The 27,187-nt window shown below is 44.8% G+C and overlaps 1 protein-coding gene across 5 annotated transcripts in view; it reads right to left on the bottom strand.

The window, feature by feature from the left end:
- Kcnk10 (potassium two pore domain channel subfamily K member 10) overlaps positions 1-27,187 on the bottom strand; it is a 139,982-nt gene that overhangs the window by 66,464 nt on the left and 46,331 nt on the right. For 4 of the 5 annotated variants that reach the window (XM_052738711.1, XM_052738710.1, XM_052738709.1 and 1 more), the window contains exon 2: positions 15,136-15,470. In XM_052738711.1, coding sequence (XP_052594671.1) covers positions 15,136-15,360 — 225 coding nt within the window. In that variant the 5' untranslated portion in view covers positions 15,361-15,470. Of the gene's footprint in view, positions 1-15,135; positions 15,471-16,750; positions 16,859-27,187 lie in introns of those variants that run through there. The other variant, XM_052738712.1, reaches the window with a different exon arrangement.

Consider the following 27,187-nt stretch of genomic DNA (forward strand, 5'->3'; position numbering starts at 1 on the left):
TTGGGTCACAACCTCTGACTCAGTGAGCATCTTCTATTCACCTGCAAATTCAACCACTATTAAGTGCAAAGGTCTTGGGAACAGGCAGATGGCAAGTGATGGGTAGATGATAGATGATTGGTGAATGAAGTATTGATAGATGATAGATAGATATATCATAGGAAATGGGTAGGTGATAGGCATGTTATTGATAGATGATTCATAAATAGAAAGATAGATACATGGATGGATGGATGGATGGATGGATGGATGAAGAAAGAGAGAAGAGAGAGAAAAAGAGAGAGAGGAAAGAGAGAGAGATACTACATATAGGAAGACATTACTTTATATTCTAATTCCACCCTTTGCCAAAGTTCCTCTTTGGCCCCTGAGTTGGAATTCTAGCATCAATCCAGCTGCCTAGCAAAGGGCACACTACTGCAAGTGTTTAAATGAATGAACAGGCTAAGGTAATGGACATCAGCACACAATATTTCCAGAGGTAGGAAAACATTTCTACGTCTTAGTATATGAGATAACCATTAAATAACAACAACCACCCCACAAATGCATGTGTGGGCATGTGAAATGATTTTTTAAAAAAAAAAAAGAAGAGAAAGACAAAAACAAGAGAGGAAACTGAGTTGGAGGGCATCATCTAAAAGAATCTGTATCACTCTTTCTATCTCCCTCCACCCCTATATTCCAACACCATGTATTAAGACCACTCTGAAATTATAAGAGAGAAGCTACAGGCGCCTTGCAGAATGAGCCTGCTGTGAGGTGAACAGGGGAGGGAGAGTTGCAGAATAAGCCTGCAGTGAGGTGAACAGGGGAGGGAGAGTTGCAGAATGAGCCTGCTGTGAGGTGAACAGGGGAGGGAGAGGTGCCTCCTCCTTGCACAACCCCCAGCCAGGCTCCTCTGTCAGGATGCTGGGCTGTGTAAATCACACATCCATACAGCACCAGACGCCACCCTGAGTGTTAGTGCTGCACGGGGATAAGTGATGACCCACAGGGGACCAATAACTGTCTGGGGCTTTTCTCCTATGATCTGTGTACATGGTGAGATCATCTGTTTCTCTCTCTTCTTATGAGGCACCATGAAGATAAACAACCAGAGAGCCATAACCATCCGCTTGTCTCAGATTAGCTAGAGAAATCAACAGATTGGTGCCACACGCATGGACATAGACAGATAGCTAGGGTAACCATTGGAGTTATTGTCTGAACCAGGACATTTCCAGAATGACAACTAGATCTGTTAAAAATTAAACTAGAACCATAGCTCAAGTACAACCCAGGCCACATTCATCTCACTAATAATTTACACCACAGGACAAAAAGAAAAGACCATATCTGAGGGTATATCCACAGCTCTGGGTCCCCAAGGTTCTTCATCCCTACAGGGTACCATCAGCAAAGGAACTGATGAATTGGATATTTAGTCGGGGCGGGGGGAGTGAGGTGGCATGGTGTGTGAGTATGGGAAGTAGCTTCCTATGCATACTAAAAGTGAGCACGTGTTCAGCTATGAATGGACAGAAAAAAGAAAGTCCCAAGCCCCAAGCCCCATGAGAAAGGCATAGGAAACCACGTGCATTACAGTGATTCCAAACCCCAACAGTGGGGTGGTAACATGTCCTCACTCCTTTAATGATAGAGGAAGAGCCTCAGGTGAGAAGCAGAAAGATGATATTAATTTGTTTGCCGCAATCTTTCCCCCCATTCTCCTGCTTCAAAAGTACTTAACACATAAATATTTCATGAACTCAGCAAGGAATATGCTGGGACTGGGGGAGGGGAATTCAGTTGCATCAGAATAGCAAAGGACAGTGAGAGCTGGAGGAAGTCTGGAGCCATATTCAACCAGGCATGCAGCCAGGGTCGGAGGGAGACATCTTTGCCTCAGTACAGTCAGGTAGAGAATGTTATGGATGCTGCAAATATAAATAAAACCACAAGCATTTGGACTGTGCAAGCCGCTCAGCTTCTGAACTTGTTTTCTCATCTATAAAACGGGAAAAAACTATTTCCCTTGAGAGGTTGTTATCAAGGCTTTTTTTTTAAATGTATGAAACAAAGCCTGGTGGTGGTGGTGCATGCCTTTAATCCCAGCACTCCAGAGGCAGAAGCAGAGGCAGGTGGATCTCTGAGTTCAAGGCCAACCTGGTCTACAGAGTGAGTTCCAGGAGAGCAAAGGCTATACAGAGGAACCCTGTCTTGAAAAACAAACAAACAAAAAAGTATGAAACAGTTCAGATAGCAGACTCTCATTCAATGATGATGATGATGATGATGATGACGATGATGATGATGATGGAAATCCCTTTCAAGTTCCTATGAGTGCACATATTAATTCAGTCCACACAATGACTGTGTATGACAGTCTCCACTACTTTCCCCATGGGACATGTGAGACCGAGAACAGTGAGGTACCTGGACCACAGCTCACGTCTGGTGGATGGCAGATCTAGCCAGTGATGCTATTAGAATCATCAACAGAAAGATCATTGAGCCAAACTCTGGAAAGATGGATCTGTCCATCTTGAGGTTTTTATTTGATATTTTTCCTCACCATCTCAGATACTCAGTTCACTATACTGGTCATACCCAGGCTGGGATATCTCAACTGCTTGTGGAAAAACTAGGAAAACAGAAAGGAAGCTATGGTCATCTTCTGCCCAGGCAGAGGATCGATGTGACATCAGACCTGAGAGGGCCTGGGAGGAGTTGATATAATTCAGAGGTCACCCTAACTGCACTACCTCAAAGCCCTCAACAGCTCCCCATTCCCCCAACCCCCAACTCACCCCTACACTTCTACAAAGAAATATTCTCAGAAAGACAAAGGGAGAAGCACCCTGCCCCCAGGGCTAGGGTGACTATCACCATGGTGTTTATTTCCTGCTGCTTTGAATATTCAGTTATGTGCAAATATTAGCCTTTCCTCAGATCCCAGGAGAGGCAGGAGCAGGCTTTCATCAGAATTTTATATCCTGACCGTAAATCTAAAGCGAAAGCCACCTGCAGAAGGTAGATGAGCAGCAGATCTATTTATAGGATTAGAGAAACCCAGGATGAGCCAGCACGCATATCCCTAGCCCACCATTCTAAGACAGCCTCGGCTTTCTCATGATCCTAAGTAAATCCTTTGAACAAGTGGGGAGTGAGTTCTAAAACTCAATTCATTAATGCCTAAATATAATGACTGATTTAGCTAAATATTGTCATGGTGGACCAACGACATTTGGGGGGAGCTTATTTAACTTCTCTCTAAACTGTGCCATATGATATAATAAAATTTTCCCCCTCACCTGATTGTGCAGAAGAATAAAATAAACTACAGTGGATGCACCAAGTCCACTAAGGAAACAAGAATATATGTATCAACACTGTCGACATAATCAATAAACCCTCAGACTAACTAAACATGACTCTTTCATCTCTGTTTGGGCTCAGCCTCTATAAACTTAGTAACATACTTGCCAGTAATGTTGAAAAATCACCCTGGTCCTGAGGAGAATGTTCGATGGATGCTCCAAGGTTTCTATACTTTTAGACTATTTCTATAGAGCATGAGTGTATCCAATATTGCTAATATCCAATTCACCATAAATAAATAAATTAACCAATTAATAAATAATTAGTAATAGGGCTGGCAAGATGGCTCAGCAGATTAAGACATATGCTGCTAAACCTGATTGCCTGAGTCTGATCCCTGGAGTCCACATGGTGGAGAGAGAGAGAGCTGACTCCTGAAAGTTGTCCTCTGACCTCCATGTAGGCACTGTGACATGCATGCTCCCCTCCACCAACACTCAGTAAAAAAAAAAAAAAAAAAAAAAAAAAAAAAAAAAAAATGCAATTAGGAGAGTAATAAGAATAAAATCAATAGATGATAAAATCACTGACTAGTCTCCATAATCGGTGTGAGCTTAGAGAGAGTATTAGAGAGAGCCTGAACTTAACAGATGATTAAAAACATGGCTAAAAGAGGACCCTGTGCTTTCGCTGTCCTTGACTCCATTGCTTGACCCCTTATTGCTCTTTAGTGTTCAGCTTTAACCCCAGATTCACATGTCATGCCCTAAGCCAAATAAGGAATGGAGGAGTCCATACATACCCCCAGCATGTCTCTGATAAGCACAGTTTGATTATGGGCAAATAAGTAAGTTGGGACAATCAGAGACACTCTGAAGAAAGTTCTAGAATACCCTTAAAATTAATGATAGTAGCCAGCATTTGCAATATGCTAGACTCTTTGGTTCTCATAAAAACCTTGGATAGTAGGTGGAACTCTTCTCAGTGAAAATATTCTCAAATGAGACCACCAAATGCAGAAGTAATTTGTTCGGGGTTATGGTAACTGCTAAGTGGCAAGGCTAAAACAGCTTATAATTAACCTTTAACACTAGCCCTCTCCTGTCTTCCGCAGACAACTTTCTGTTGAGCTTCTACACATTTTCCTAAGCCTTGTCTGCTCTTTCACTGTGCAGGATGACAAGGACAATTCAGAACTGACATGATTGCCCACATTTTAAGGGGTTCTAAGGTTAATCTCGGTGGTCATCCTGAACCCACAAGCTTTTGCCTCTTCTCATTTCTGTTAAGAGAAAAAGAAATTTTCTCAACATAGACTGAAAACCTACTCTGAATGATAGCTCTTGTGCTCTGGACTTCAGACAGAACATGCTGGCCTAGTCCTAACACCTATGTTCAGACACAAAGTCATGATCCTGTAGAAGCCAGTGAGCAAACAATCATTACTGTCTACACCACTCACAGGTGCATGACACCATTTTAGGGAGCCCGTAGGTCAAATCTAAGACTCTCTTTCCATGAATGGGAGTTTGAGCGCTTCCTAGTCTTTTAAACTAATCACATTGAACTCCATCCAAGCCAAGCCTGTCTCCTTATTCCAGGAATAGAGCATTGTGGTTTAAAAAAAAAAAAGACAATTTCTGGAGCCACACAGTCTTGTCTGCATCTCAGTTCTTCCTCCTACCAAAGCTTGAGCAAACTGTCTGATTCTCTGTCTCTTGGTTGCTTGCCCACTCTAAGGATGCTCATGGAGAGTGGATAAGGCACACTCACAAAACAATAGAGCAGTAAGCCAGTAAACTCCATGCCTGTATGAGCTAGCCATACAATTCATACTCTGCTGAAGGCTCCTGAAGGACAGGCAGTGTTTGTATCACACACTGTCTTCATACTTTTTAGAATTCCTAAAGCCTAACATGGTATCTGCTTCAGGACAAGCAGTCAAGTATTAATTATTCAAAGGAATAACGTGGATTCCCAGCACTCGGGAGGCAGAGCCAGGTGGATCTCTGTGAGTTCGAGGCCAGCCTGGTCTCCAAAGCGAGTTCCAGGAAAGGCGCAAAGCTATACAGAGAAACCCTGTCTCGAAAAACAAAAAAAAAAAAAAAAAAAAAAAAATAAGATTAAACTGTACAAACCACCATCAAAAATTCATTATCCCCCAATGTACACAGCAACACTTTAAGCAAAAACCAACACAGGCACATTTGTGTAGAAATGCAGATTTGCTGGCATTTATTTCTGGGGTTTGCTACTATTTTTCTGAGAGTTTTGGGGTTTTGTTTTTGGAACACAGAATCCTCGTTTGGTATTCTCCAGGGTCACGCCAATTTCCATCAGCTCTCTAATATCTGGCTTAAAAGCTTGAGACCCTCTTCACAAAACAGTGATGGAACTAACAATGCTGGGAGGTGGGGGGGAGTGGGGGACGACAATAACAGTAATGAAGTGGAGGCTTGCACGGGCAGGCCAGGGGCTGCAGGCCTGATCTTGCACACACTGAACAATTTTCTATGTGACTGATTTGCCGACTAAAGGGCAACCCCTCTGACTGTTAGTCATGAGACAGGAAGGATTATGTCACCCCTCAGAGCCCAGTCCCTGGGCACTAAAATCCCAACTGTCACTGTTAGAGGTCACTTGTCTGGGCTGGCTGGCTGAGGAACAGCCTAGGTTAAAGAAAAAGCAGAGATGACCTGGTTTGGCACTCTAAAATCACAGCCTGGCGTACGGATATCTCAGAAGCCATGTGTGGTGGTTTGGATGAAAATGGCCCCCATAGGCTCACAGGGAGTGGTACTAGTAGGAGTTGTAGCCTTGTTGGAGTAAATGTGGCCTTATTGGAGGAAATGTGTCACTGGGGTGGCCTTTGGGATTTCAAAAGCCCAAGCCAAGCCCAATGGCTCTCTCTTCCTGCTTTCTGCCAATCTAGATGTAGAACTCTCAGCTACGTCTCCAGCACCATGTCTGCCTGCATGCTGCCATGCTTCCCACCATGATGATAATGGACTAAACCTCTGAACTGTAAGCCAGCTCCAATTAAATGATTTCCTTTATAAGAGTTGCCGTGGTCATGGTGTCTCTTCATAGCAATAGAACATTGACAAAGACACCATACTTTCCTTGAAATGATTCCATTCCTAAACATGTAGAGACATGGGGGGCAGGGGAGCTACAGCCCAAACAAGACAGAAAGATCTTTGGGAGAAGCACAGTTGAAAACCAGATGAGAAATGAAGGACTTGCAGTTCATAGCAACCAAAGAATTTTCTGGAGCTGTTGACTTACCTTGCCTAGTCTGTTCAAGGCCTTGGGTATAACATCTAGTACAACAAAAATATAAGATTTTAAGAAAAGGATTTTCTGGCCAAGCCACAGCAGCACATGTCTGCAGTCTCTGCACTTGGGAGATAGAGGCAAGAGGTGCCTTAGTGTCCCCTTTCATCCTGATTTTATTTACAAATATTTTCATGATAATACTCACAAGGCTTGCCTCTCCCTTCAGCTACAAATATAACATGTTTAAAGCCAGGACACTTTTGAAAGAGGTGAACAGTAATTAACAATTACTCCGGAAACACAGAACTGGTACAGTAGATCATCTTAGTTATACCACATGGGTCTCTGATTCACCATTCTATCCCTAGGATCTAGAATCATGTCTCTGGCACACAGTGGACCATCAATCCAGTCACCGATTGAATGAATCAGTGAGCCATTAAGGTATTAGCTGAAGAAAATGGCAAATCCTACCACCTTAGAAAATGATCGAGGATCGATCATGCAGTTACCCCACATTTGATTCTAAAGGGAACGCTTTGTCACCTCTATCCCTCATTTTATCTTCACAATAGCAGCTTTGGTCACTGTGACCAAAATGTCCATGCCCGGTTCCCTCATGCAGTTCCCCACATCTTAAGTGCAATCCTCTTTAATCAAGTATGGTGGGTCAACCCAATAAGCATAATTAATCAGAGATCAACAGTCCAGCCCCAGGACCTTGTCATAGACACTATGGTCAAGAAGATTACGAATCCGTGAGGGAGGAAGGAGATAGTGACACATGACCAAAGGCCAGCACCCAGTCTCTCAAGAAGCCCTCCCACCAAGCCGTTGGGGTGTATTTGCCCTTAGTGGGGAGGTGTTTCTCTTGATCTTGTACATATTCCACAGGCCCAGTGTGTCTGGCCAAAGCAGGTATCTAACTAAAGGGACATGGCTCTGAAGTTTAAGAGAGCAAGAGTCAAGTCTCGCTTGAACCTGTTCTCACCCTGCCACTCCAGAGGTGCAAGAATCCTGCCCTTTGTAAAACAGGATAGTGAGGATGGTCACCTCTATGCACATGGAAAGAGCCACATGGAGCCCAGTAATACAGAAACTCCCTAGCACTCAACAGGCACTGCCATATCTGGATGGAATGGCAGAAGTCATAAAGCCAGCACCGCTGCTTGACAAAGATCCAGCAGAGCTGAGCTACATGATGGCTGCCATATCACCTTTGGTTTTCGTCTCTACCTATTACATACTTGGAGTGCTTTTAATATTTGTACAATTCGGGGATACTGGATTGATGGAAAATTTCTTATGAATCATTTACACCTTCTCCCGGGATTGCTGCTTCTAAGCTTCCCCAGGACAGTCCTGAACATACTATTCCCCATTCTTTTAAGGAGATATCTCTATCTACTTGAAGGTCTTCCTTATGCCTTGGAGGTTGTAAGACATAAAGGAGCCAGAGGTCTCTTTATGAGGCTATGAGACATTCTTGAAACATCTGTCCCTGTACTTACAGAGGAACAAGATATTCAAAACAAAGTAAACTTAAAAAGGTCAACAAGATTTGGTGGGCTAGAAGAGTTAGCCACAGTTCAGATTATAGGCCTCTTCCCAGTGTACACTCAGACAACTACGTGGCATACAACTCTGCCCTACATAGAGACATACTGATGAACAAAGTATGGAGTGGAAAGATGATAAAAGTATGAAGTGTCAGGACCTCCATCTCTTAGAAAAGTTAGCACATGCAGAGCCACTGTGGTGACGTATGGCCAAGGAACAACAGAATGCCAGGATTATGCCAGAATTTGAATAATAACTGCAGCAGCGTTAGCCTGAAGATTTTTCCTGGGCACTCTGACCACTAAGAGTTAATAATATACTGCTTGGGACATGGCAAAATGCCCAAGTGTCTTGAAGATTTTGTTTTGGTCTACTGTCCTTGAAGCAACCAAAGCTACCAGCCTGAGCATAGGCTGTCATATGCCTCTAGATTCTTAAAAATAGGGTTATAGAGTTAATGAGTAAGAATGATAACTGTTTATTAATGATGTCAAAACTTGAGGGAAAATTATTGGAAATGATAAGTCTGTTCTGTCATAGTTTATTAATGATGACTAAAAGGTGAGCAAAAGGAAGTGAAACACGTGTCCCAAACCAAAAATGATATGATCTATATTTTGGAACATCATGGACATATCCCTGCTTACTAAATTCTGTAAAAATAAAGAAGCACTCTGGCTGTTAGTCAGTCAGGTTGCAAGATTCTCCTGACCACCATGGCCTGGCTCACTTCCTTCCCCCACCTACTCCTTACATCCTCTGCTGAGACCTGTCCCACTGGGGATGACGCCCGTATGCTTCCTCTCTGTCCATCTCTTCTAAGATGAAACTAAGAAGTATCCCATGTCTGGTTCCTCCATCACCACTCTTGCATCCACCTATCTTCAGACCCTGCTCTCATCCAGAGCTGGACTCCGGCACTCAACCATACACTTAATACTCAAGAAAAATGCCAAATACTGCTCAAGGCCCAGATTCTGAGTAAAGCACCTGAGACTCCACTTGGAAATGTTAAAAATCTATGAGAGGTCATGAAGGAGCTGGAGAGATGGCTCTGTGGGTAAGAATACCTGTTGGTCTTCCAGAGGACCCAAGTTTGGTACCCAGTGTACACTTACAGACTCACAACCTCACATAACTCCAGTTCCAGGTGATCTAAAACACTCTTCTGTTCCCCTTAAGTACACACACACATACACACACACACACACACACACACACACACACACACACACACACACATGAATACACACATGCATATACACATACACAAATACACACACATTCACACACATATGAATATACACATGCATATACACATACACAAATACACACACACACACACACACACACACACACACACACACACACATGCACGCACACACTACTTAAAATTTAAAAAAAGAGAAATCATAAAGTAAAATCTAGTAAGAATGCTCCTGTTTGCCAACAGAGTGTCACTGGACCAGTCATGGAGGAAAAAACAGCAGGGTGAGAGCAGACACGGTCACATAGTCCACCACAGTCTGGACCAGACTTATGTCAGGCAAGTGGCCATCATGGTATTCTTCAGACAGAAAGACTGCCACAAACAGAAGACGCCAATGTTAAGGTCAAGCATTTTACCAATTTATCAAGAATGTTGGCTTTCAGGCAGTGAGCTAGCCTGCTGACACTTACTCTGCTGGGGTGGGATCAACCTACCCCCAAGAAATGCTTTCTAATGAGGACAAAATAAACTCTTGTTACATCCAGACACTTAGACTGGGAGAGGGAGAGAATGTCTCTCTGGTGGGCACCTTGTGCAACCAGAAACCTTCTCCTATGAAATACCTTCCCTTCAGAGTGTTTATCTGTCAGAAGGAACAGCTGCCAAGTGACCACATGAGTTCCACTGAGGACATTTAAAGCCATAAAACACCCAAGCCCTCAAATCCTGCTAAACAACTACAGCAAATCATCATCCCTACAGCCGAAGTATCCTTCTTTCCCCATGTCAGTCACTGCAGGCTCCTCATGATTTTATGCTTTGTGGATTGCACGAGGTGAATGCTTTACAGCTTTCACCAAGACTAGTCAGTGCACAGGCGTCTGGTGCAATTGCACTGGGAACAGGGAGATAAGCTATTATGACAAGGGAGAGTTCAGGGATAACGAAATTCTCAGGACAAAATGACTGTCATATTATTTCATGGAAACTGTAAGTTCAAAAGCACATTGGAGGTACCTCACTCCACAGCCAAAGAAATGCATGAGCATGGTTACCTTTGTTCATTTCATTACATTCTTTGCAAGTCACATTGGAGAAGCAAGAGAGACAGTTGGTCAGTGAAAGAAACAGCAATTTCTGAATGCCAGTGACATCCAGGTTCTCTACCAGGCACTTATCGAATTCAGTGTTCTCTGAATCCAAGTGAGGACCAACTCCTCCCTTTACAATGAGGAGGAGCCTTAGGTTCAGTAGGCAAAAGGGCAAATCCACCCAACTCCAACACGCCTACCCTTTGCCCTCCTTTACATTACACGTGATGTTGCAATATTCTCCCTATCCATCCTCCAATCCATCTTCCCCTTTGGTAAAAGATTTCTTTTTCTAGCGTGAAATTTCTATCATGTTCCCACTTTCTACAGTATAAAATCCAATCTCCTCTGAAAGGCTTGGGAGGGTCCTTCCAAACCCAATCTAGTTTTTCACTGATTCATCTCTACTCACCTCCTCCCAGCCATCTCAGCTCAAGCTGTGCTGACCATCATAGCTTTCCCTCAGGCCACTGAGATGCCCTTCACACCTAAAGGAACCCCCACAAATTGGTGGAGGGCATGAGATAGGCAACCAACCAGCCGGCCAATGAATCCTGCATCATTCACTCTACTACCCAGGTAACCCTGAGCATGTAACTTCACCTCCTGGTGTCTTGTTTCCTCATCTGTAGAGGAGCACCAAAGACAATCTTTATGGGATAGATAGTTGCGGGGATGAAAGGAGACAAATATCCATAAAAGATCCCTGGACTTCCGAGTCCCTGGCCTCTTAGGGCCTAACATTTTTCAAAGAGCTCCAATCTAGAGAATTCAAATCATTGGTTACGTGCTTCTTCCTTCAGGTCTTTCTAATTTGTTGTTAGACTAGACTACTCCTTATACTGTAATTTATAAGATATTTAGTGGTCTCCCTGGCTTCTGTCCACTAGATATCTACAGTACCTTATCGCTGCCATGAGGGCCAGCCTCCAGCAGTTTGGGGCTTGAGGGGAGCCTATGGAGTTGGTGGACCTTTGACTTTTCTATCTGAGGAAGTAAAATTAGCTCTCAGGGGCCAGTGAAGGGAGTTAAACTTAACTCTCTGGGGCCAACAAAAAAAGGAAAACACACACACACACACACACACACACACACACACACACACACACACACATCTCTGATATGGCCATCGGCAGTACCTCTGCTGTATGACAACCAAAAATGTCTCTACATACAGTCAAATGCTACCACAGACGCAACCTCGACACTTCCACACCTCCCTTGGGAAATACTTTTTTAAGCCTAGGATTACAGCCCAGTACTGGAGCACTTGTCTACCATATGCAAGACCCTGGGTTCAATTTGTCAGTTCCAATAAAATCTGCCCCCATAAAAGAACTACTGTTTGAAGTTCCAAGCAAGCAAAACAGCCACATCCACCACTAGCCTCTTCAGAGTGCTTATCATATGACACAGTCTAAACCCTTTCTGGTGAATTATTGCTTTAGCCTTCTAGCACCCAACGGGCAGAAGAGCTTAGATTTTGTTGACAATAAAAATGGGAGTACAGGGAGGCTAGCAACTTACTCAAGCTGTGTCTTGGTCTCACCCTGTCTAACTCAAGCACCCAATTCATAACTTTGTTCCCAGAAGAGTTCTGCAGCAATTCCAAGAATGAATACATAGAAGGATACACACGCTGATGAAGTGATAAATGAGACTATCTCCTCCATAACAACTGTCATTTTCTGATTCTCAGGGACAGTGAACTATCAGTCTCTCAGGGGTCCCACAGTAGCAAAATGATTCCATTAATCAGAAAATCCATCCCCAGCTTTGGCTCTTCCAAGCTATCTGGGCATTTTGTCAGAATTCTGCTGTTGTGAATATTCTCTATTTGTTCTCAGTAATGTAAACTATGCCTTCCAGCTTTGCTTTATGACAGTTTCATGCAATCTACACATGAAATCTAAATTTCTATCTACTGGTCACTCCTTCCCAGGAGGGGAGATGCAATAATATTTTTCCAATATATCACAGAAAACCCTCCCAAATGAGAAGGAAAACCACTTTTACATATCATGCTTCTTAGAAGCTCTATATCTAGTGCCGGGCAGGGACAAAGTGTGAAGTTGTTGCACTGGTCCACAAGCACGGATGCTTGCATACACATCAAGTAGCAAGGCTTGAAGGACAAATCCAATGACCTTATTCCTTACTGGCAACATAATGTAGCAATTAAAACTACTTAATGCTTATTGAGATAAAGACTGTAGCTAGACATGAAAATAAACCCTTATGTCATAGCAAACAGACTAGAAAATATCCCAGGTCTAAGTCTGATACTCAGTGAGTATGGAGAGAAGAAACAGAAAATTCTTTCTGTTACATACAAGGCACTCCAGTACTTTTCTACTTCCTAAATAATGGAAAGAATGAATGCAGGCAAGTATTTGAGAGAGAATCAAGTTCATCATAGAACAAGATTTGTAGGTTCAATGAATGAGGCAGGTTACTGCCCTTTACTCTGAATCCCAGACAGCTCTGACACTTCAGTGCTTAGGAAGTTATTCAATAACTTTTAGAATTTGCTTCTTCACTTAACGAGTGAGGATAATAATGCCAACATAGAACACGGAGTTAGTTTCATCACCATGAAAAATACCCAAAAATGTCAACTTAAGAGAAGAAAGAGTTATTTGGGTCACAGTTTGGGAGGTGCCATCCATGGTTGCTTGACTCCATTATTAGGGGTGTGTGCTGAGGCAAAAGAGCATGAAAAGAAGTGTGTAGTGGGGCAAAAGCTGCTCATCTACTGGTTGCTAGGAAACTGGGAGACAGGACAGCAAGAGCATGCCAAGACAAGATCTACCCCAAGACAAGCAGGCCCCAACCAACCTACTCCCTCCAACAGTCATCACCTCCTAGTTTTCATCACCTCCCAGTAATGCCATCAAGGCATGAATCCATCAATGGATCCATCCACTGATGAGATTCAGTCCTCGTGATACAGTCACTCTTAAAAGTTCGCCAATTGTCAACCAAGCCTTCAGTTTTTAAGCTTTTGGGGATACATCATGCCCAAACCAGAGGAATCACTGTAGTAAAGACTGAATGAAATAATATATGTAAAGTGCCCACTTCCTAACAGGTGTCTATAGAACTTCGTCAATGGTTATAATATCACCTTAGGTGTATACACACCTCATATAGAAGAGGAATCATAGAGATAAACAAATCATGTCCCTACCACATACCATATGTAAATGTAATTATGCTTTTACTTAAAAATACTTCACAATTGCTTCTCCCATTTTATCTGGCATAGATGGTCTCAGATTCTATATTAATTTGTACAACACAGTGCTAACACAGATCTGGCAGCTTTTTTCACAAAAGGCAGAGAAAAAAAGGTAAAGATATCCAAAGAACTGAATTATTATAATTATAAAAGAGTGCCAAGAAACACTGCCCTTGGATTTTGAAGTTTTATTTTTTAATAAAAACTGAAGAGAACCATTATGAGAGCATATTTATTCAGAGAGAAGGGAGGTTGTTCTCCAACTTATTTAAGAGGAAGTCATACCGTCAAGACAAATTAGAAAGACTAGCTACTCTGAGGGTGCCAACTCATATACAGCCTCTGAAGTCCCCTGCCCTATCCATGATATTTGAAATAAGTGAATAGGCCAGCCCAGATTTGTAAATGCTATACAATCCTGGGATACTGTGTTCACTGGAACTCTAAGCACAGGACCCCAGAGCCAGAGGGAACTGTACAAGCCTTCTTTTTCACCACTTTCCTTCCAAACTTTAGAAACCCAGGAAACAGGGGGAGGCTCTCCCTTGTCTCTGTGAGTTTCACCACCTTCCCCTTATTCTTTCCGCTCAAGAGGCTGCCTGAAAGGGAGCCCTAACTTCAACTTCTGAGGCATCTCACCTCCTTCGCCTCCAAGGTAGGAATCCTACAGAGAGCTCTCAACCATTTCTCTCTCCTCCTCAAGCTTCCAGACTTCTCTAGCCTATTCCTTCCACTCCCACCACCTCAGATGACCCTTGGCTTGTCACTATCCCCAGCCACCCGGACAAGCCCACCCTACCTCTGTTGAGGCTGGTTGGCTTCCCAGTTCTCTACCTCCATGTTCTAGTGGAACTTTCCCCCACTGATATGTAGAGACTGTAACGGGCTTAGGACTGAGTCTGGCATGTTTTAAAACAAGCAGTCTGGTGACTAGTGTTACTCTGATTTTCATTATTTCTCCCCCATAAACCCACTCTATGGTCCATAAGTACCTTCTTCATCCACATATCTGCAGACTGTTTCTCTCTTTCTCATATTCCTTAACCCTGAATTGGTTAATACATCCATGCTTATTTACACTTATTCCTTTCTTTGACTTATAGGGCACCCTGTTATCCCAGCTCTTTCCCCAAAAGCTCAGACCAGAGTTAATCAGCATGTATTAATGGACTTGAATTTGAAAAATCTAAAATCCTTTCACCTGCTGCCACCTCTGGCCACCAAATCTGAAAACACAAGATACATCACAGGTTATTCCCATGTCATAGTCCCTCTTCTCCCACACTGGCATTCCTCTCACTTGCTGGCTTTTTTGAAGTGTCACATGTGTGACCTCCCCAGAGAAGATTTCCCTGATGACCAAAGACAAAACTTGGTGACCCACAAAGGCAACATCTACCCCATCATCCATTGCCAAAGGCTACTGTATGTTAAGCACATTCCCAGCTCACCTGGATCAATGTCTCCAGCTCCTGGGGGCTCACACAGATATGATCTCTCAAGAATTCTGCCTTCTCCAAGGCGATGGTGTTCTTCTGACTGCTCTCAAAGGGCTGTTCCAATGCCCGGAAGACAAGGCCACCTGTGACGAGGTAGACCACCACAACCACAAAGATGGCAACCACTGTTTTCCACTTCATAACTGTTTGCAGGCCTCCCTGGGAGGCGCCTTCCATCCTGGCTACCACCGTGGCTCGGGAGGAAATGGAGAGGCGGGGAAGCGGATGGTGCCCGTTAGTGGCACTCTTGGGCTGGCACACTGGTGGAGCTGCTGCAGGTACGGCCACTGAGGAAGCAGGTAGAGAAGAGGAGAGAGTTTGTTTATAAATACAAAACACTAAACTCATCAGAAACAAAGAACAGATGCCTTCCTTCAGCAGCTTTTCCAAATGTAAGGATGAAAAACTGGTTCACCAAGCCTGCAGTTGGGGGATTTGATCAGTTGTTAAGTACCTGGTTTTTGTTGTTTTTAATGAGTTCTTAAAAGTGAGCATCAGGAGTCTTAATTCTAGAGGGAAAACTATCAGTGAGTTAAAACATTTATATTTTCCTACAAGGATAAAAACTGGAAAGCTATCTATATTTATTTGTACTTCTTCTTCTCCCTCGGCTCCCATGTTCAAACATGTACAAATCATCATATTTGAAAAACAAGCCTATTATTCAGGCTGAAGAAAAGTAAACAGAAGAGGGATCCACACCTATTCTGTCCAAGTACAGAAGCAGAGAAGAGATGGACATCCAATGACTTTAAAAGCCCACCTTGGAGAATGGGGAGATGGCTCAGGCAGGCATGAGGACCTGAGTTTGGATCCCCAGCACCCACACAAAAAGCCAGGTACAGCAGTCCACATCTGTGGCCCTAGCACTTGGGGGGTGGAGACAAGCAGACGCTTGGTTTGTTGGTCAACCAGTCTATCCAATCGTTGAGTTTCTAATTCAATGAGACACCCTGTCTCCAAAATAAATAAATAAATAAGTAAGTAAAGAATAGTAGGAAACACCTGACATTGACCTCTGACCTTCACACGCACACAGGCACACATATCCACATGCAAACAAATCCACATACAAACACATATTCATTATTCATACATACACTTCCCCTGCCGAAAAACACACCACACACACACACACACACACACACACACACACACACACACACACACAGATGGGAGAGTGCATAATTCAAAGCCTGGTTTCTCACAAAGTGAAACAAAGAAGCTGATCCCAAGCTAAGGAAGAAGGGTCAAAGGTCAGGCACAATAGAGAGGTTTGGGACTTGAGGAGACAGGTGGCTGTAATTGGGGGAGGAAGCAAGAGTGATGGTTTACGTCAATTAGCCCTCTTGCCTGAAAAAAAATAATAAGAATAAAATGGATCCCAAGTGCATTGCCTAATAGAAAATGCAATGACTTTGGTGTAACCACTCCTGAGCTATTAGCGAAGGAATTTTTTCCTCCGGTTGTCATCCAATAAGAAGCCACTGGAAATGAAATTTCCCCTGGTGCTCAGAACACAGAACTTGTTAAGGTCCCTGGTTCTCTATAAAGGCAATTTCATTACCTTAGAACTAAATACATTAAGCTGGCAGTTGTTCTGCCAGAGCAGGAGGTTGGAGGTAGTGCCATGAACTGCAGAGATCTGTCTGGTGCAGCAACGAGCAGGCGCGGCGGCACTTAGATACGTTCTTGCTTTGATTATCCGGATTCTCGTTATGGCCTCTGCTTGGGCCACACCCTGGCTGTTGTGTAAATAAGGTATTAGTGCATACATATGGCAAATAATACTGCCCCGGGGCGGGGGGGGGGGGGGGTGCTAAGCTGCTCCATCTCTATGCTGGGGCTGTCAAGGTAATTCTGTCATGTCACTCATCCTTGAAAATAGGCCCAATCTTGCCCAGACCTGTCTGTCTAGAGGGGTGGTTGCTTAGAAAAATCTATGTCTATAAACATCTGCTGCTCTAGGCCCTAGAAATCAGTTTTTCTCTTTGAGACCAGGCTGACCATCCTTTTGCTAGATATTACTCTGTTCAACAGTCATTTGATATTAATTTCTTCTTGGACTTAACATGAATAGAAAATTCTCCATAGTCTCCAAACTGTCTACAAGTTAGAATCATCCAGTTAGGCATTATGTTCTTTGACCCTCCTCTAAAGACACTGAACTCAGGTTCCCACTTGCCCTTGTAGACCCCACTGAGAGTCTTTTTTGTCTAGGACAGTTTTCTTCAGCACTGCCTGAACTTCTCATCCATTCTGCCTCTCCATTCATGGCGACAGCCTTATGCAGGCCATTGGGGCATGTCTTGTCTAGACAAACCTCGAAGCCTCCAAAGTCACTTCCCTATTTCTACTTCTACCCAACTCTGGCCCCTTAATCTTGAGTTAAACCTTGCTTCTTGAAGTGCCTCTTCCCATCTACTCCAAGGTTGGCAGAAAAAAAATAGCCTCCAAATATACCCACATCTTAACTCCAACAGCTGTGAAAACATGACCTTACATAGTAAGATGTGATTAAAGATCCTGAAGTTAGGAGATGATCCTAGATTGTAGGTGTCGTCACAAGACCACAGGACAGTAATCCAGGGGGGAGAATAAAGGCAAAAGCAGAGGTTGGAATCATGAAGCTGTGAGCCAAGAGATAGGATCCCACTAGAAAATGCTTCTCCTCTACAGCCTCCAGAAGAAACCAACTAATTATAAATTGCTGTTTGAGGCCACTATGCTTGTGAGCATTCATTAGCAATCCCAAGAAATAAACATACTTCTGTTAGATTTGTCTCCCTGGCCCAGCACCCACTGCCCCAGGCTACTAACACCTCCCAGATCCCTCACTAGACTAAAAGATCTATGGAGTCAGGCTCCATATCAGCCCCTCACTTCTCTGTCCCCAGGGACCAGTACAGTGTCTGGCACACAGTAGGCAGCCAACCAATGATGACTGGAGAAGGTGATAAAGATGGCCCGAAGGAGAGTTGGCACAGTGCAATCACATACACGATGCAGACAAGCGCTGTCAGACTAAAAATAATGACGATGCACCGGAACGGAAAAGCAGGCCCTCGGACACAGCACCACCACACAGCAGCCCAGAATCTGCAAACTCATACCCACGTGGTTCTCAGCCCAAAGCTGCCTCCTTTGTGAAATCCATCTGGACTCTTCCGTGCAGACTCACCAGCCTGTCTCCACAGCCTCTCTTTCCACAAGCCTGCAAGCTCTTGGAGTCAGAGATCATCACTCTTTCTTCTTCTTTATTTAGACAGCTGTGGGCTCACTATGTAGCCCAGGCTAGGACTGACTCTCGAAATTCTCCTATCTCTGTCTCCCAAATGCTGGGATGAGAGGTGTGTGCCATGACTCAGCGGAAAGTACACCTTCAGTTCTTGGAATAGCACCAAAGAAAGGGTGCTTTTTTTTTTTTCTTATTGCTGTCATTGTTAGTAGTGATTATTTTAAACTACACACAATCACAACCTCAGAATTACCACCACAAATAAGCATTAACATGAATTACCTCAACAATAAGCATTTGCTTAACAGTGAATGGGCCCCAGAGACTAGGCAAGGCTCCTCCTGCCTCCTTAGACAGCTGATGGGGTTCCCCACTTCCAGAGTTCAGAAAGTTGCTATGTGGCAATATATTGTCCTGTCTCTCCCAGGCTGAATCCTGAGACATCAGGCCATATATTGGATCTTTTAATTTGTGTTGTGCCCTTGGTTTCTGTTCATATGTAGATAGATATTATCCAGGTTCTAAGTCTTAAATTTCAAACAAGGCTGACTAAGGGAGGCCAATCCTTGGCCACCATAATCACTTCCCACCAAGGGCAACTGAACCATCTGACATGCCCAACCCTAACCACCATACGTTCCACCTCTTCTTAGTGCTCCCCCAATAGTCCTTTTACTGATGTCCCAAAAAGCTCCGAAGCAGCCAAAAGCAGTCATTGCACCGTACTCCAAAGAAGTGGATCCAAACTCCTTGAGGAGGGGAGTATGTTATGATTAAAACAAATGTGTAAATTAAATATTAAAATGTTAAACTTAAGGGTAAATAAATAATCTTGCAGCTGGACATGAGATAGACAAGCTAACTAGGAGAAAAATAAAAGCTTACAGTTAACTGGTTTTTGTTTGCATTTGGCCCCAAATGTACTAAATCAATCTACTTCGTATATGACAAAATAAAGTTCAAAAAGCCCTATAACATAAATAGTTTAGAGGCCAAATATAAGGCCAAAAATAAATGTATCTGTATACAGGTGAATTGTCATGTGCTGTCTAAGCCCGTTGAAAACGTCAGGAACCTGTGGCCACACAGGTCACAGGCCCTACGGGAGAACCTCCACTATTACTCTACTAAAGAGACGTTGTATTAAACTGACTCTTAAAGACTAATAGTTATAGAGCAGTGCATCTCTCAACCCTCAGCAGAGAAGCCTCTTTTTGCATAGATGCCGTCAACACAGAGGCCCACAACTTGTTGAGGTGAGAAAATAAAAGAGTGCAGAATGCTCAGCCCTGCATGGGACGACTGCATCACACCCCCTCTTCCCACGGCTCAGGGACCACTGTGGAAGAAGAGGCACACACACGCAAGAGTGTATGGACAGCACAACAGACCTGGATAGACTTTAAAAGAATAAAGTTCCTAAGAGTTGGGTGGGTAGGGAAGAGGAGTAGGCCTTGGAGGATTTGGGGAAGGGGAGTGAATATGATCAAAATTCATCAAATATTGAATTCTCATGAAACTAGGGAGAAGTCTCTGGAAGCAAGGAGGTGCTCCCTTTTATACCCCCCCCCCCAAAAAAAAGCTCCCTGTCCCAGGGAAGGCTGCTCTCTTAACTCTACCAAAGAGGAAAGAAAGCAGCAAGCATCTAAAGGCATTAACAATACTGTGTCTGTGAGGACAGCCAGAAGGTGAACTATGAGGTTGCTGTTGTTCATCCTCTAGGATAAACACGCCGGCAGTGGAAACAGGAAGCGAGAAGCTCATCTATGGAGAGACCGCAGCCGATGCTCTACCCAGAGCTCTGTCCTTCAGGACCTCTAGCTGACGGCCTTAGCTTCCCCAGTGGTTTCTGCTGGTCTCAGGTGCCTTGGTGATGTCTGTCTGCTGCTATGTGTTCCTTTACTCAGAAGCCTCAACAAAGGGAGCACACTGTCCTGTACAGGACTCTGGCTGGGAAACCCTAGCTGGCTGCCTTACAGGGGCTTCCCCGGGGAATTTATGCTGAATGTTTGTAGCCCTGGCCCCAAGTTGATGATGCTACCTTTTGTTTGTTTTCTGAATCAGGCTATGCTAGTCATCTCTCCTAGAGGTGTGAGTACCCGATTTGACAATGCTTTGCTATCTAATTGCTGTTTCTATTTATCTGCTACTTGCTATTGATTCTTCTACATTTGCTTGCTCTACACTTATGAACTCAACCAAAACTATTGTGAGTAGATCTTTTATTTTTCCAGTAAGTACAGAAGGGATGGTTCTAGAAATCCCAGCACTCCCAATGCTAGGTGGAACTGGGCTTGAGAAACGTCCTCTAGGCTTTAGGCCAGCTCTCTGTACCAGTTTGCTAAGGACTGTCCCCAGGAACAGGCTGAAGCAAATCTAAAAAATGCCTCAGTTTGCAAAGCACTGGAGCCAACAAATAATTTTATCCCCAAACCATCAACTGGGTGACCTTGAAACTGTCACTTGGGTTCTCGGTTTGCTTATCTGTGAAATGTAAATAATAACGCCACTTCTTTTTAACCTCATAGGACTCTCAGGAGCGGCAAATGAGCTGCCCTGGTTTGCTGATTGGAGTATATTTGCAGATGTCAGGAGTCCTGGCGGGGACTTCAGAACATTACAAAACCTTTTGTGCATTTGACTAAAAATGGAGTTGGCTGCTTTAGCAAATATGACTGCACATTTCAGCAGCTAGAAATGGATCTGGAGTCTGCTTCCCCTCGAGGTTGAATACATTTTCAGAGGGTATTTTCATTCCTCTGTTTATTCTAAAATACTAGAGCTGCTCTCACTCTAGCAAAAAACTGCCTAGTGACCTGAGATGAATCATAATGGTTTCTGTCTTCATTTACAAAGAAACGAATCTGGATAGGGCAGTGGTAGCTGATGGTGGTGGTGGTGGTTGTAGTAGTGATGGTGTTGTTGTTGGTGGTGGTGGTGGTGGTAGTGGTGGTGGGTGGTGGGTGGTGGGTGGTGGTGGTGGGTGGTGGTGGTGAGGGGAGGTGGTGGGGGTGGTGGTGGGTGGTGGTGGTGGTGGGTGGTGGTGGTGGTGGTGGGTGGTGGTGGTGGTGGTGGGTGGTGGTGGTGGTGGTAGGTGGTGGGGGGTGGGGGGGTGGAGGGTGGGGGGGGTGGGGGTGGTGTTGGGTGGTGGTGGTGGGTGATGGATGGTGGGTGGTGGTGGGTGGTGGGTGGTGCTATTGGGTGGTGGATGGTGGGTGGTGGTGGCACTGGTGCTGGTGGTGGTGCTGGTGCTGGTGAGCGCCTCAATCAATGCCTATCATTCTAATAAACATGGTTGTCACCATTGCATTGATCCTCAGTCTGGCATTTATCACACTATGTGTATCCAGATTCTCCTAGAAGCAGATGCCAACAGGGAGATAAGTGTGCTCATATTTTTATTAAGGGGAATGCATGAAAAGAAATGATGGAGTATCAGATTGGCTACAGCAGCCACCAGACATTACGTTAGTCTGCCCTTGAATAAAGACAAGAGGGGAGAGGAATGGTTGTTAGCACTCTGGACCACCTGTAGTCTAAGAAAGGTTTGGAAAATCTGTCCAAGAGTTCTTGAGCCAAAGTCAGCCATCCTGGAAGTTCTGGGTCTCCCGTGAGCAATCCCACCATGGCATCCTTGCAAGTTCAATTCTGGCTGAGAATAGCACGTGAGAAGCACACTTTCCATACAACTCGGGCAATGGATTTCACAGAAGCTCCCAACAGCTCTTGGTCAGTTACACATCCTCCAACTGGAGGCCTGCAAGTGCATGCTCACAGCCATCACAGCTCCACTGCAAAGATACAGACAATGAGACCCAGACAGGCTGGAGGGCTAAGCCACAGTCAAGTGGCCGTACTGCAGAGTCAGGACCAAAACTTGAATAACCTGATTTGGAAGTCACTTCTGCAGTAGAGCATAGGAAAGAAACAATTAGGAAACAAGGCTTTTCTGTTCAGAACTCAGAAAGGAATTTGTTTCAGCCAGGCATGAAAATGTTTTCTGGTCTGCGGGGGGAGCTCATTCTATTCCCTAGCAGTGATGGAGCTCTTCTCCCATAGAGTATATCAGTAATGGACAGGTCCCATAAAGCAGTGGCCTATCATACTTCACAGCTCCCACAGAAAAGTATATAGCAGCAAAAGGACTGCAGAGAGCTGATGAGACAGGAAACGTTGGGTGAAAGGCGGATGTGGTCAAAATATATGCATACATGTATGAAATTCTTAAAAAATATTTTTTTAAAAAGAAAATGTTGGGAGACAATTTCCCTTTCATTCATTTTCAAATGTTTTCTTTTGAATATTCAGAACGTTCCATCATTACCTGTGTAGGGATAAAAACAGGAGCACACGGGGAAGCCAGATTTTTGGTGGTTGAGTAACTTCTTAGTAATCATATATTACTTGGTTTTCCCAGGTCCTGTAGACTTTGCTGTATTGTTCATTCTTAAACTCAATCAACAAACATTTGAGGTTGCCTTGTACCATGCTTGGTACTGGGGGTATGTAAATGAATAAGACACATCCCTTGCCTTCAGAGCTTTCAGCAGAATTGGCACACATCTAGGTGTATCTGAATCTAGCCTACCTTCACAAGGCCTTTTATGGAGGGCAGTGACTCTTACCTATTCTCCCTTCACAGGTAAGGAAACTAAGGCCCAGAGAGATGAGCTCTAGTAATCTTTTTGGTAAGCGGGGGCAGGCTCGACTCTGTCTTCAGACACCTAACTTTGAGTATCTCCATTCTGTCCCACTGCTGGAAGCTAACAGCATCCAAAGGACTAGAGATCTCTTGAACACCTAAAACACAGCCACTTCAGGGCTTCCATCATCCCCCAGCAATGTGAGTCTGCCTGGTAACCCAGGTAGAGTACAATAATGACTTCAGGTTCACTCGCTTGAGGTGGCAATCCATTCCCTCTCACCTCCCTACCTCACCTCCCACCTACCCCCAAGCTCTGAAATCCTTCCCAAGATACCTGCACATCAGCCCCAGTGCATCCCACAAGCCCCAGCCTAGAGCTCACCCAGACTCCCTAAAGGGCTTCCCCCAGGCCCAGGTGGAATTCACCTTCTGTGTAGGGGATGGGGTGTTAAGATGAGGACAGGATTGGTGAACAGCCAACGAATACACCTCCTGTAGCTATCCACCCATACCTGCCTGTAGCTATTAAGGCAGCCAGTAGCCAGCTATGAAAAGGGAGTGTGCCCTCCTAGGATTCCAGATGCCCCAGAAGCCGAACATGGCTTGTCCTGTTTCCATGTGAGTCCTGTATGTGAAGGTTCCTTACCATAAAGCTAATCGAGCTATTCCCTTTGAGAAAGGCAATGCAGCCCAGTCTATATACACGAAGCAAGCCCCCTAAGTGATGCCTGAAGGGCGGTTGTGCCTTTGAGCTCAGCGTTGCTCTCTCTACCCCACCCTCCCCAACGCTTCAGCAGCTTGTTACAGCTCCATTCACAATCGCTAAGCTACGGAAGCAACCTAGCAGTCCATCATCAGAGGACTGGGTAAGGAAAACATGGGCGATATACACGTGGAGTTGTTTCCAGCCATAAAGAACGAAATTACATCACTCCAGGAAAATGGGCACATCTGGACATAATTATATTAAACTCATTAAGTCAGCCTCTGAAAGGCAAATACTACATGTTTTCTCTCTCTCATCTGTGGACCCTAGATTTTACAGAGGCATATATAAAATCACATGCATACAGATGACAGGCAAGTAGAGGAGAGACTGTCTAGGGGAACCCGGGGGACTAACGGGCGGGGGAGGGGAGAGCAGCGGGATATGACCAAGTATCCAAAGTATGTTACACACATGCATGAAAATAGCCATATGTAATTCAGTGTAACAGAATAACAGCATTTTAAAAGATTTTAAACTCCAGCATTCCCCCTCGCCTGAGGATCTATAAGCAGTTAATGGTTGCTGGGGGAGGGGAAGATAGCCTTTTTAGTGCTGCGGCCACTGGTAGGTTGTCTGTGTTCCTGTAAATAACCCTTCTGCCCATGCCATGATGAAATTCATTGAGTCACAGCAAAAAAAAAGGGGGGGGGCTAATTGACATGGTCAAAATATATGTGTATGAAAATGTCATGCCGGGCAACAGTGGCGCATGCCTTTAATCCCAGCACTCAGGAGGCAGAGCCAGGTGAGTCTCTGTGAGTTCGAGGCCAGCCTGGTCTACAGAGCAAGATCCAGGACAGGCACCAAAACTACACAGAGAAACCCTGTCTCAAAAAGAAGTAGAAGAAGAAAGAAGAAGAAGAAGAAGAAGAAGAAGAAGAAGAAGAAGAAGAAGAAGAAGAAGAAGAAGAAGTCAAAGTGAAGTACATTATTATGTATAATTAATGTATGATAATAAAAACCTTAAAAAAAATAAATTCAAGACAGAACAGACCAAGGTCTAAGAGCCTAAAGAGCCAACAGAAAGAGAAAGAGGTGGCTAAGAGCGGGCTGGCCCCCTGCCTCATACCTGCCCTCTCTTTCTTTTTTTTTTGGTTTTTTTCGAGACAGGGTTTCTCTGTGCTCTGTGCAGCTTTGCGCCTTTCCTGGGACTCACTTGGTAGTCCAGGCTGGCCTTGAACTCACAGAGATCCGCCTGGCTCTGCCTCCCGAGTGCTGGGATTAAAGGCGTGCGCCACCACCGCCCGGCATACCTGCCCTCTCTTAGTGCCTCAGCAAGATGCCCGTTTTCTCTCACCTGAATCACGGCCACAGTTTCCAGTGCCCTGTCCTTCAGTTCCATCCTGCACATCACAGCCACTCCAGTGAAGCTGATCCGCTGCAGGTGGCCCAGGTCCAGGGTAAAGAGCAGACTCCCTGTGGCTTGCTCCAAGACTCCCATCCAGGACTTGGCACTCACCTATCTCCCTGTCCCACCCACTTCCACACCCCTACAAACAACCTTTGCTCCAACCAAACCCAAGCCTGCCCACACTAAGCCACCTGGTTCTACCGCTGTCCTGAAGAAACAGGGCCTTGTTCCCCCGTTCCCTTCTTCTTACTCCGTTTTTTGACAAACTTCTAGCAACTCACACGTGTCACCAGCACCAAGAACTCCTCCTTGAGCAGCCACAGCCCGGGATGATCACACACCCTATCTCTCCGCCTTCAGGTGGGACTTAGGAGTGCTTATAAATAGGAGGCTCTTAAGTAGAACTTGTCCCACTCCTGCATGCACCCGTTCATCCATACCAGCACTTACAGTGCTGAGTTCATATTGAGTTCATTCCTGCTCCAAAGCAAAGCTGATGTTGGTAAGTCAGCATGTGGAAGCAGCCCTGGCTCTGTTGTGTGTGTTCAGAGTCAGACATCCAGACTGAAGTGTTAAAGCTCTCAGAAGACGACCCGAGCACCGGGGAGTGCACGATTTCTAGAAAGGACGAAGAAGGAGACCCAGCACTGTGTTCCAAACACTCCGCTCTGGGCTGTCTTGTTCTTTTAATGGAGGGCTAGAAAGTTGGGTTTTTTGTTTGTTTGTTTTGTTTTCCATCTATCTAGAGTAACTTTTAAGTCAAAAAGAAACCTATGTAGTGTCACCAATCACGCTCAGTGAGTCATCTCTCATCCTAAACAGGCAAAATTCCCCTCTAGTCTGCCTCCCTTCTGACTAAGAAACGTGGATTTGAAGACACCCACGACTGTAGGGCTTTTCTTGCCATGCTCCATTACTGTGTACCCCAAGCAGGAAGAGTATAAAGGGAACGGGCTCATTTGAGGCTTAATGGACCAGCAACTCCATTTGGGGGACTAGTAAGCACATGGTTTTTCCTGATCATCCCAAGATCCTCTGCCTCTACAAAGCAAGGCCACAGCACAAAGCAATGGCAACAACAGGATGAGAAGAGAATAAGGCTCTGAGGACTGGGAAATGGTCATCCAGTCTACTCTGCGCCATGACTTTCCAATACAACTCCATGATTCATAAAACGCATTAGGGAAAGCAGAAATCAAGTGCCCTGGAGAAAGAGGGCTTAGTTCCCCCATTTTCTTCTTCTCTTGACTCTGCTCCAAGCACAGGAGAGTAAGGAAGCAGAATGCCATTCAGAAGGGAAGACATGTTGCTCCATGTTCAGTTATAAGCAAGTACTCAATGAGCATGAGCTTTCTACATCATCCAGAGTGCAAAGGACTGTGGGGTCCATGCAAATAAATTCAACAAGTGTACGATGGCTATGCTGGGCAGAGGTGTGAGGGTGCAGAGGCCAGAAAAGGCTCCAGAGAGCGGGTGTCCACTGATATGGAAAGAGGGTCAGGAGTCTGCCGTAGAGGAAGAGGAGGCAGAAAGAAAGGAAAACCAGCCACAGGAGCCACAGGAGCCATAGGAGCCACAAATACGCTGGGCTATGAGCCAGCCAGGGGTACTTCAAACTTAACCAGGTCTGTAGGGGCGGGATACCGGGTTTAAGGGCAAAGCTGGAAACAGCAAGAGGCAGAGTGGGTTTAAGTCTTCTTAGTGAGCGTGGGAAGTCATCAAGACCAGCACAAGAAGAGCCACAGAGTCCTATGTGGGGTGAGCAAGCTGAGCCTCGCAACAGTGTGAAAGGGCCTGTGAAGTGAGAAACCACCAGGAGAGAGTGGGGGTAGATGTTACGGGACCGGGGCTGGAGCGGTGGCTTAGCTAGTAAAAGCACTTGCTGCACAGACGTGAGGACCAGAGTTCAGGCCCCAGCACCGCTACAAAACCTGTGTGTGGTCCCTTGTGTGTCTGCAACAGCAGAACTGAGGGCGGCAGAGACAGGAGGATGCCGGGGCT

This window comes from Peromyscus californicus, unplaced genomic scaffold (genome assembly GCF_007827085.1).
Source record: "Peromyscus californicus insignis strain IS unplaced genomic scaffold, ASM782708v3 Scaffold_15__1_contigs__length_86483966, whole genome shotgun sequence".
NCBI lineage: Eukaryota > Metazoa > Chordata > Mammalia > Rodentia > Cricetidae > Peromyscus > Peromyscus californicus.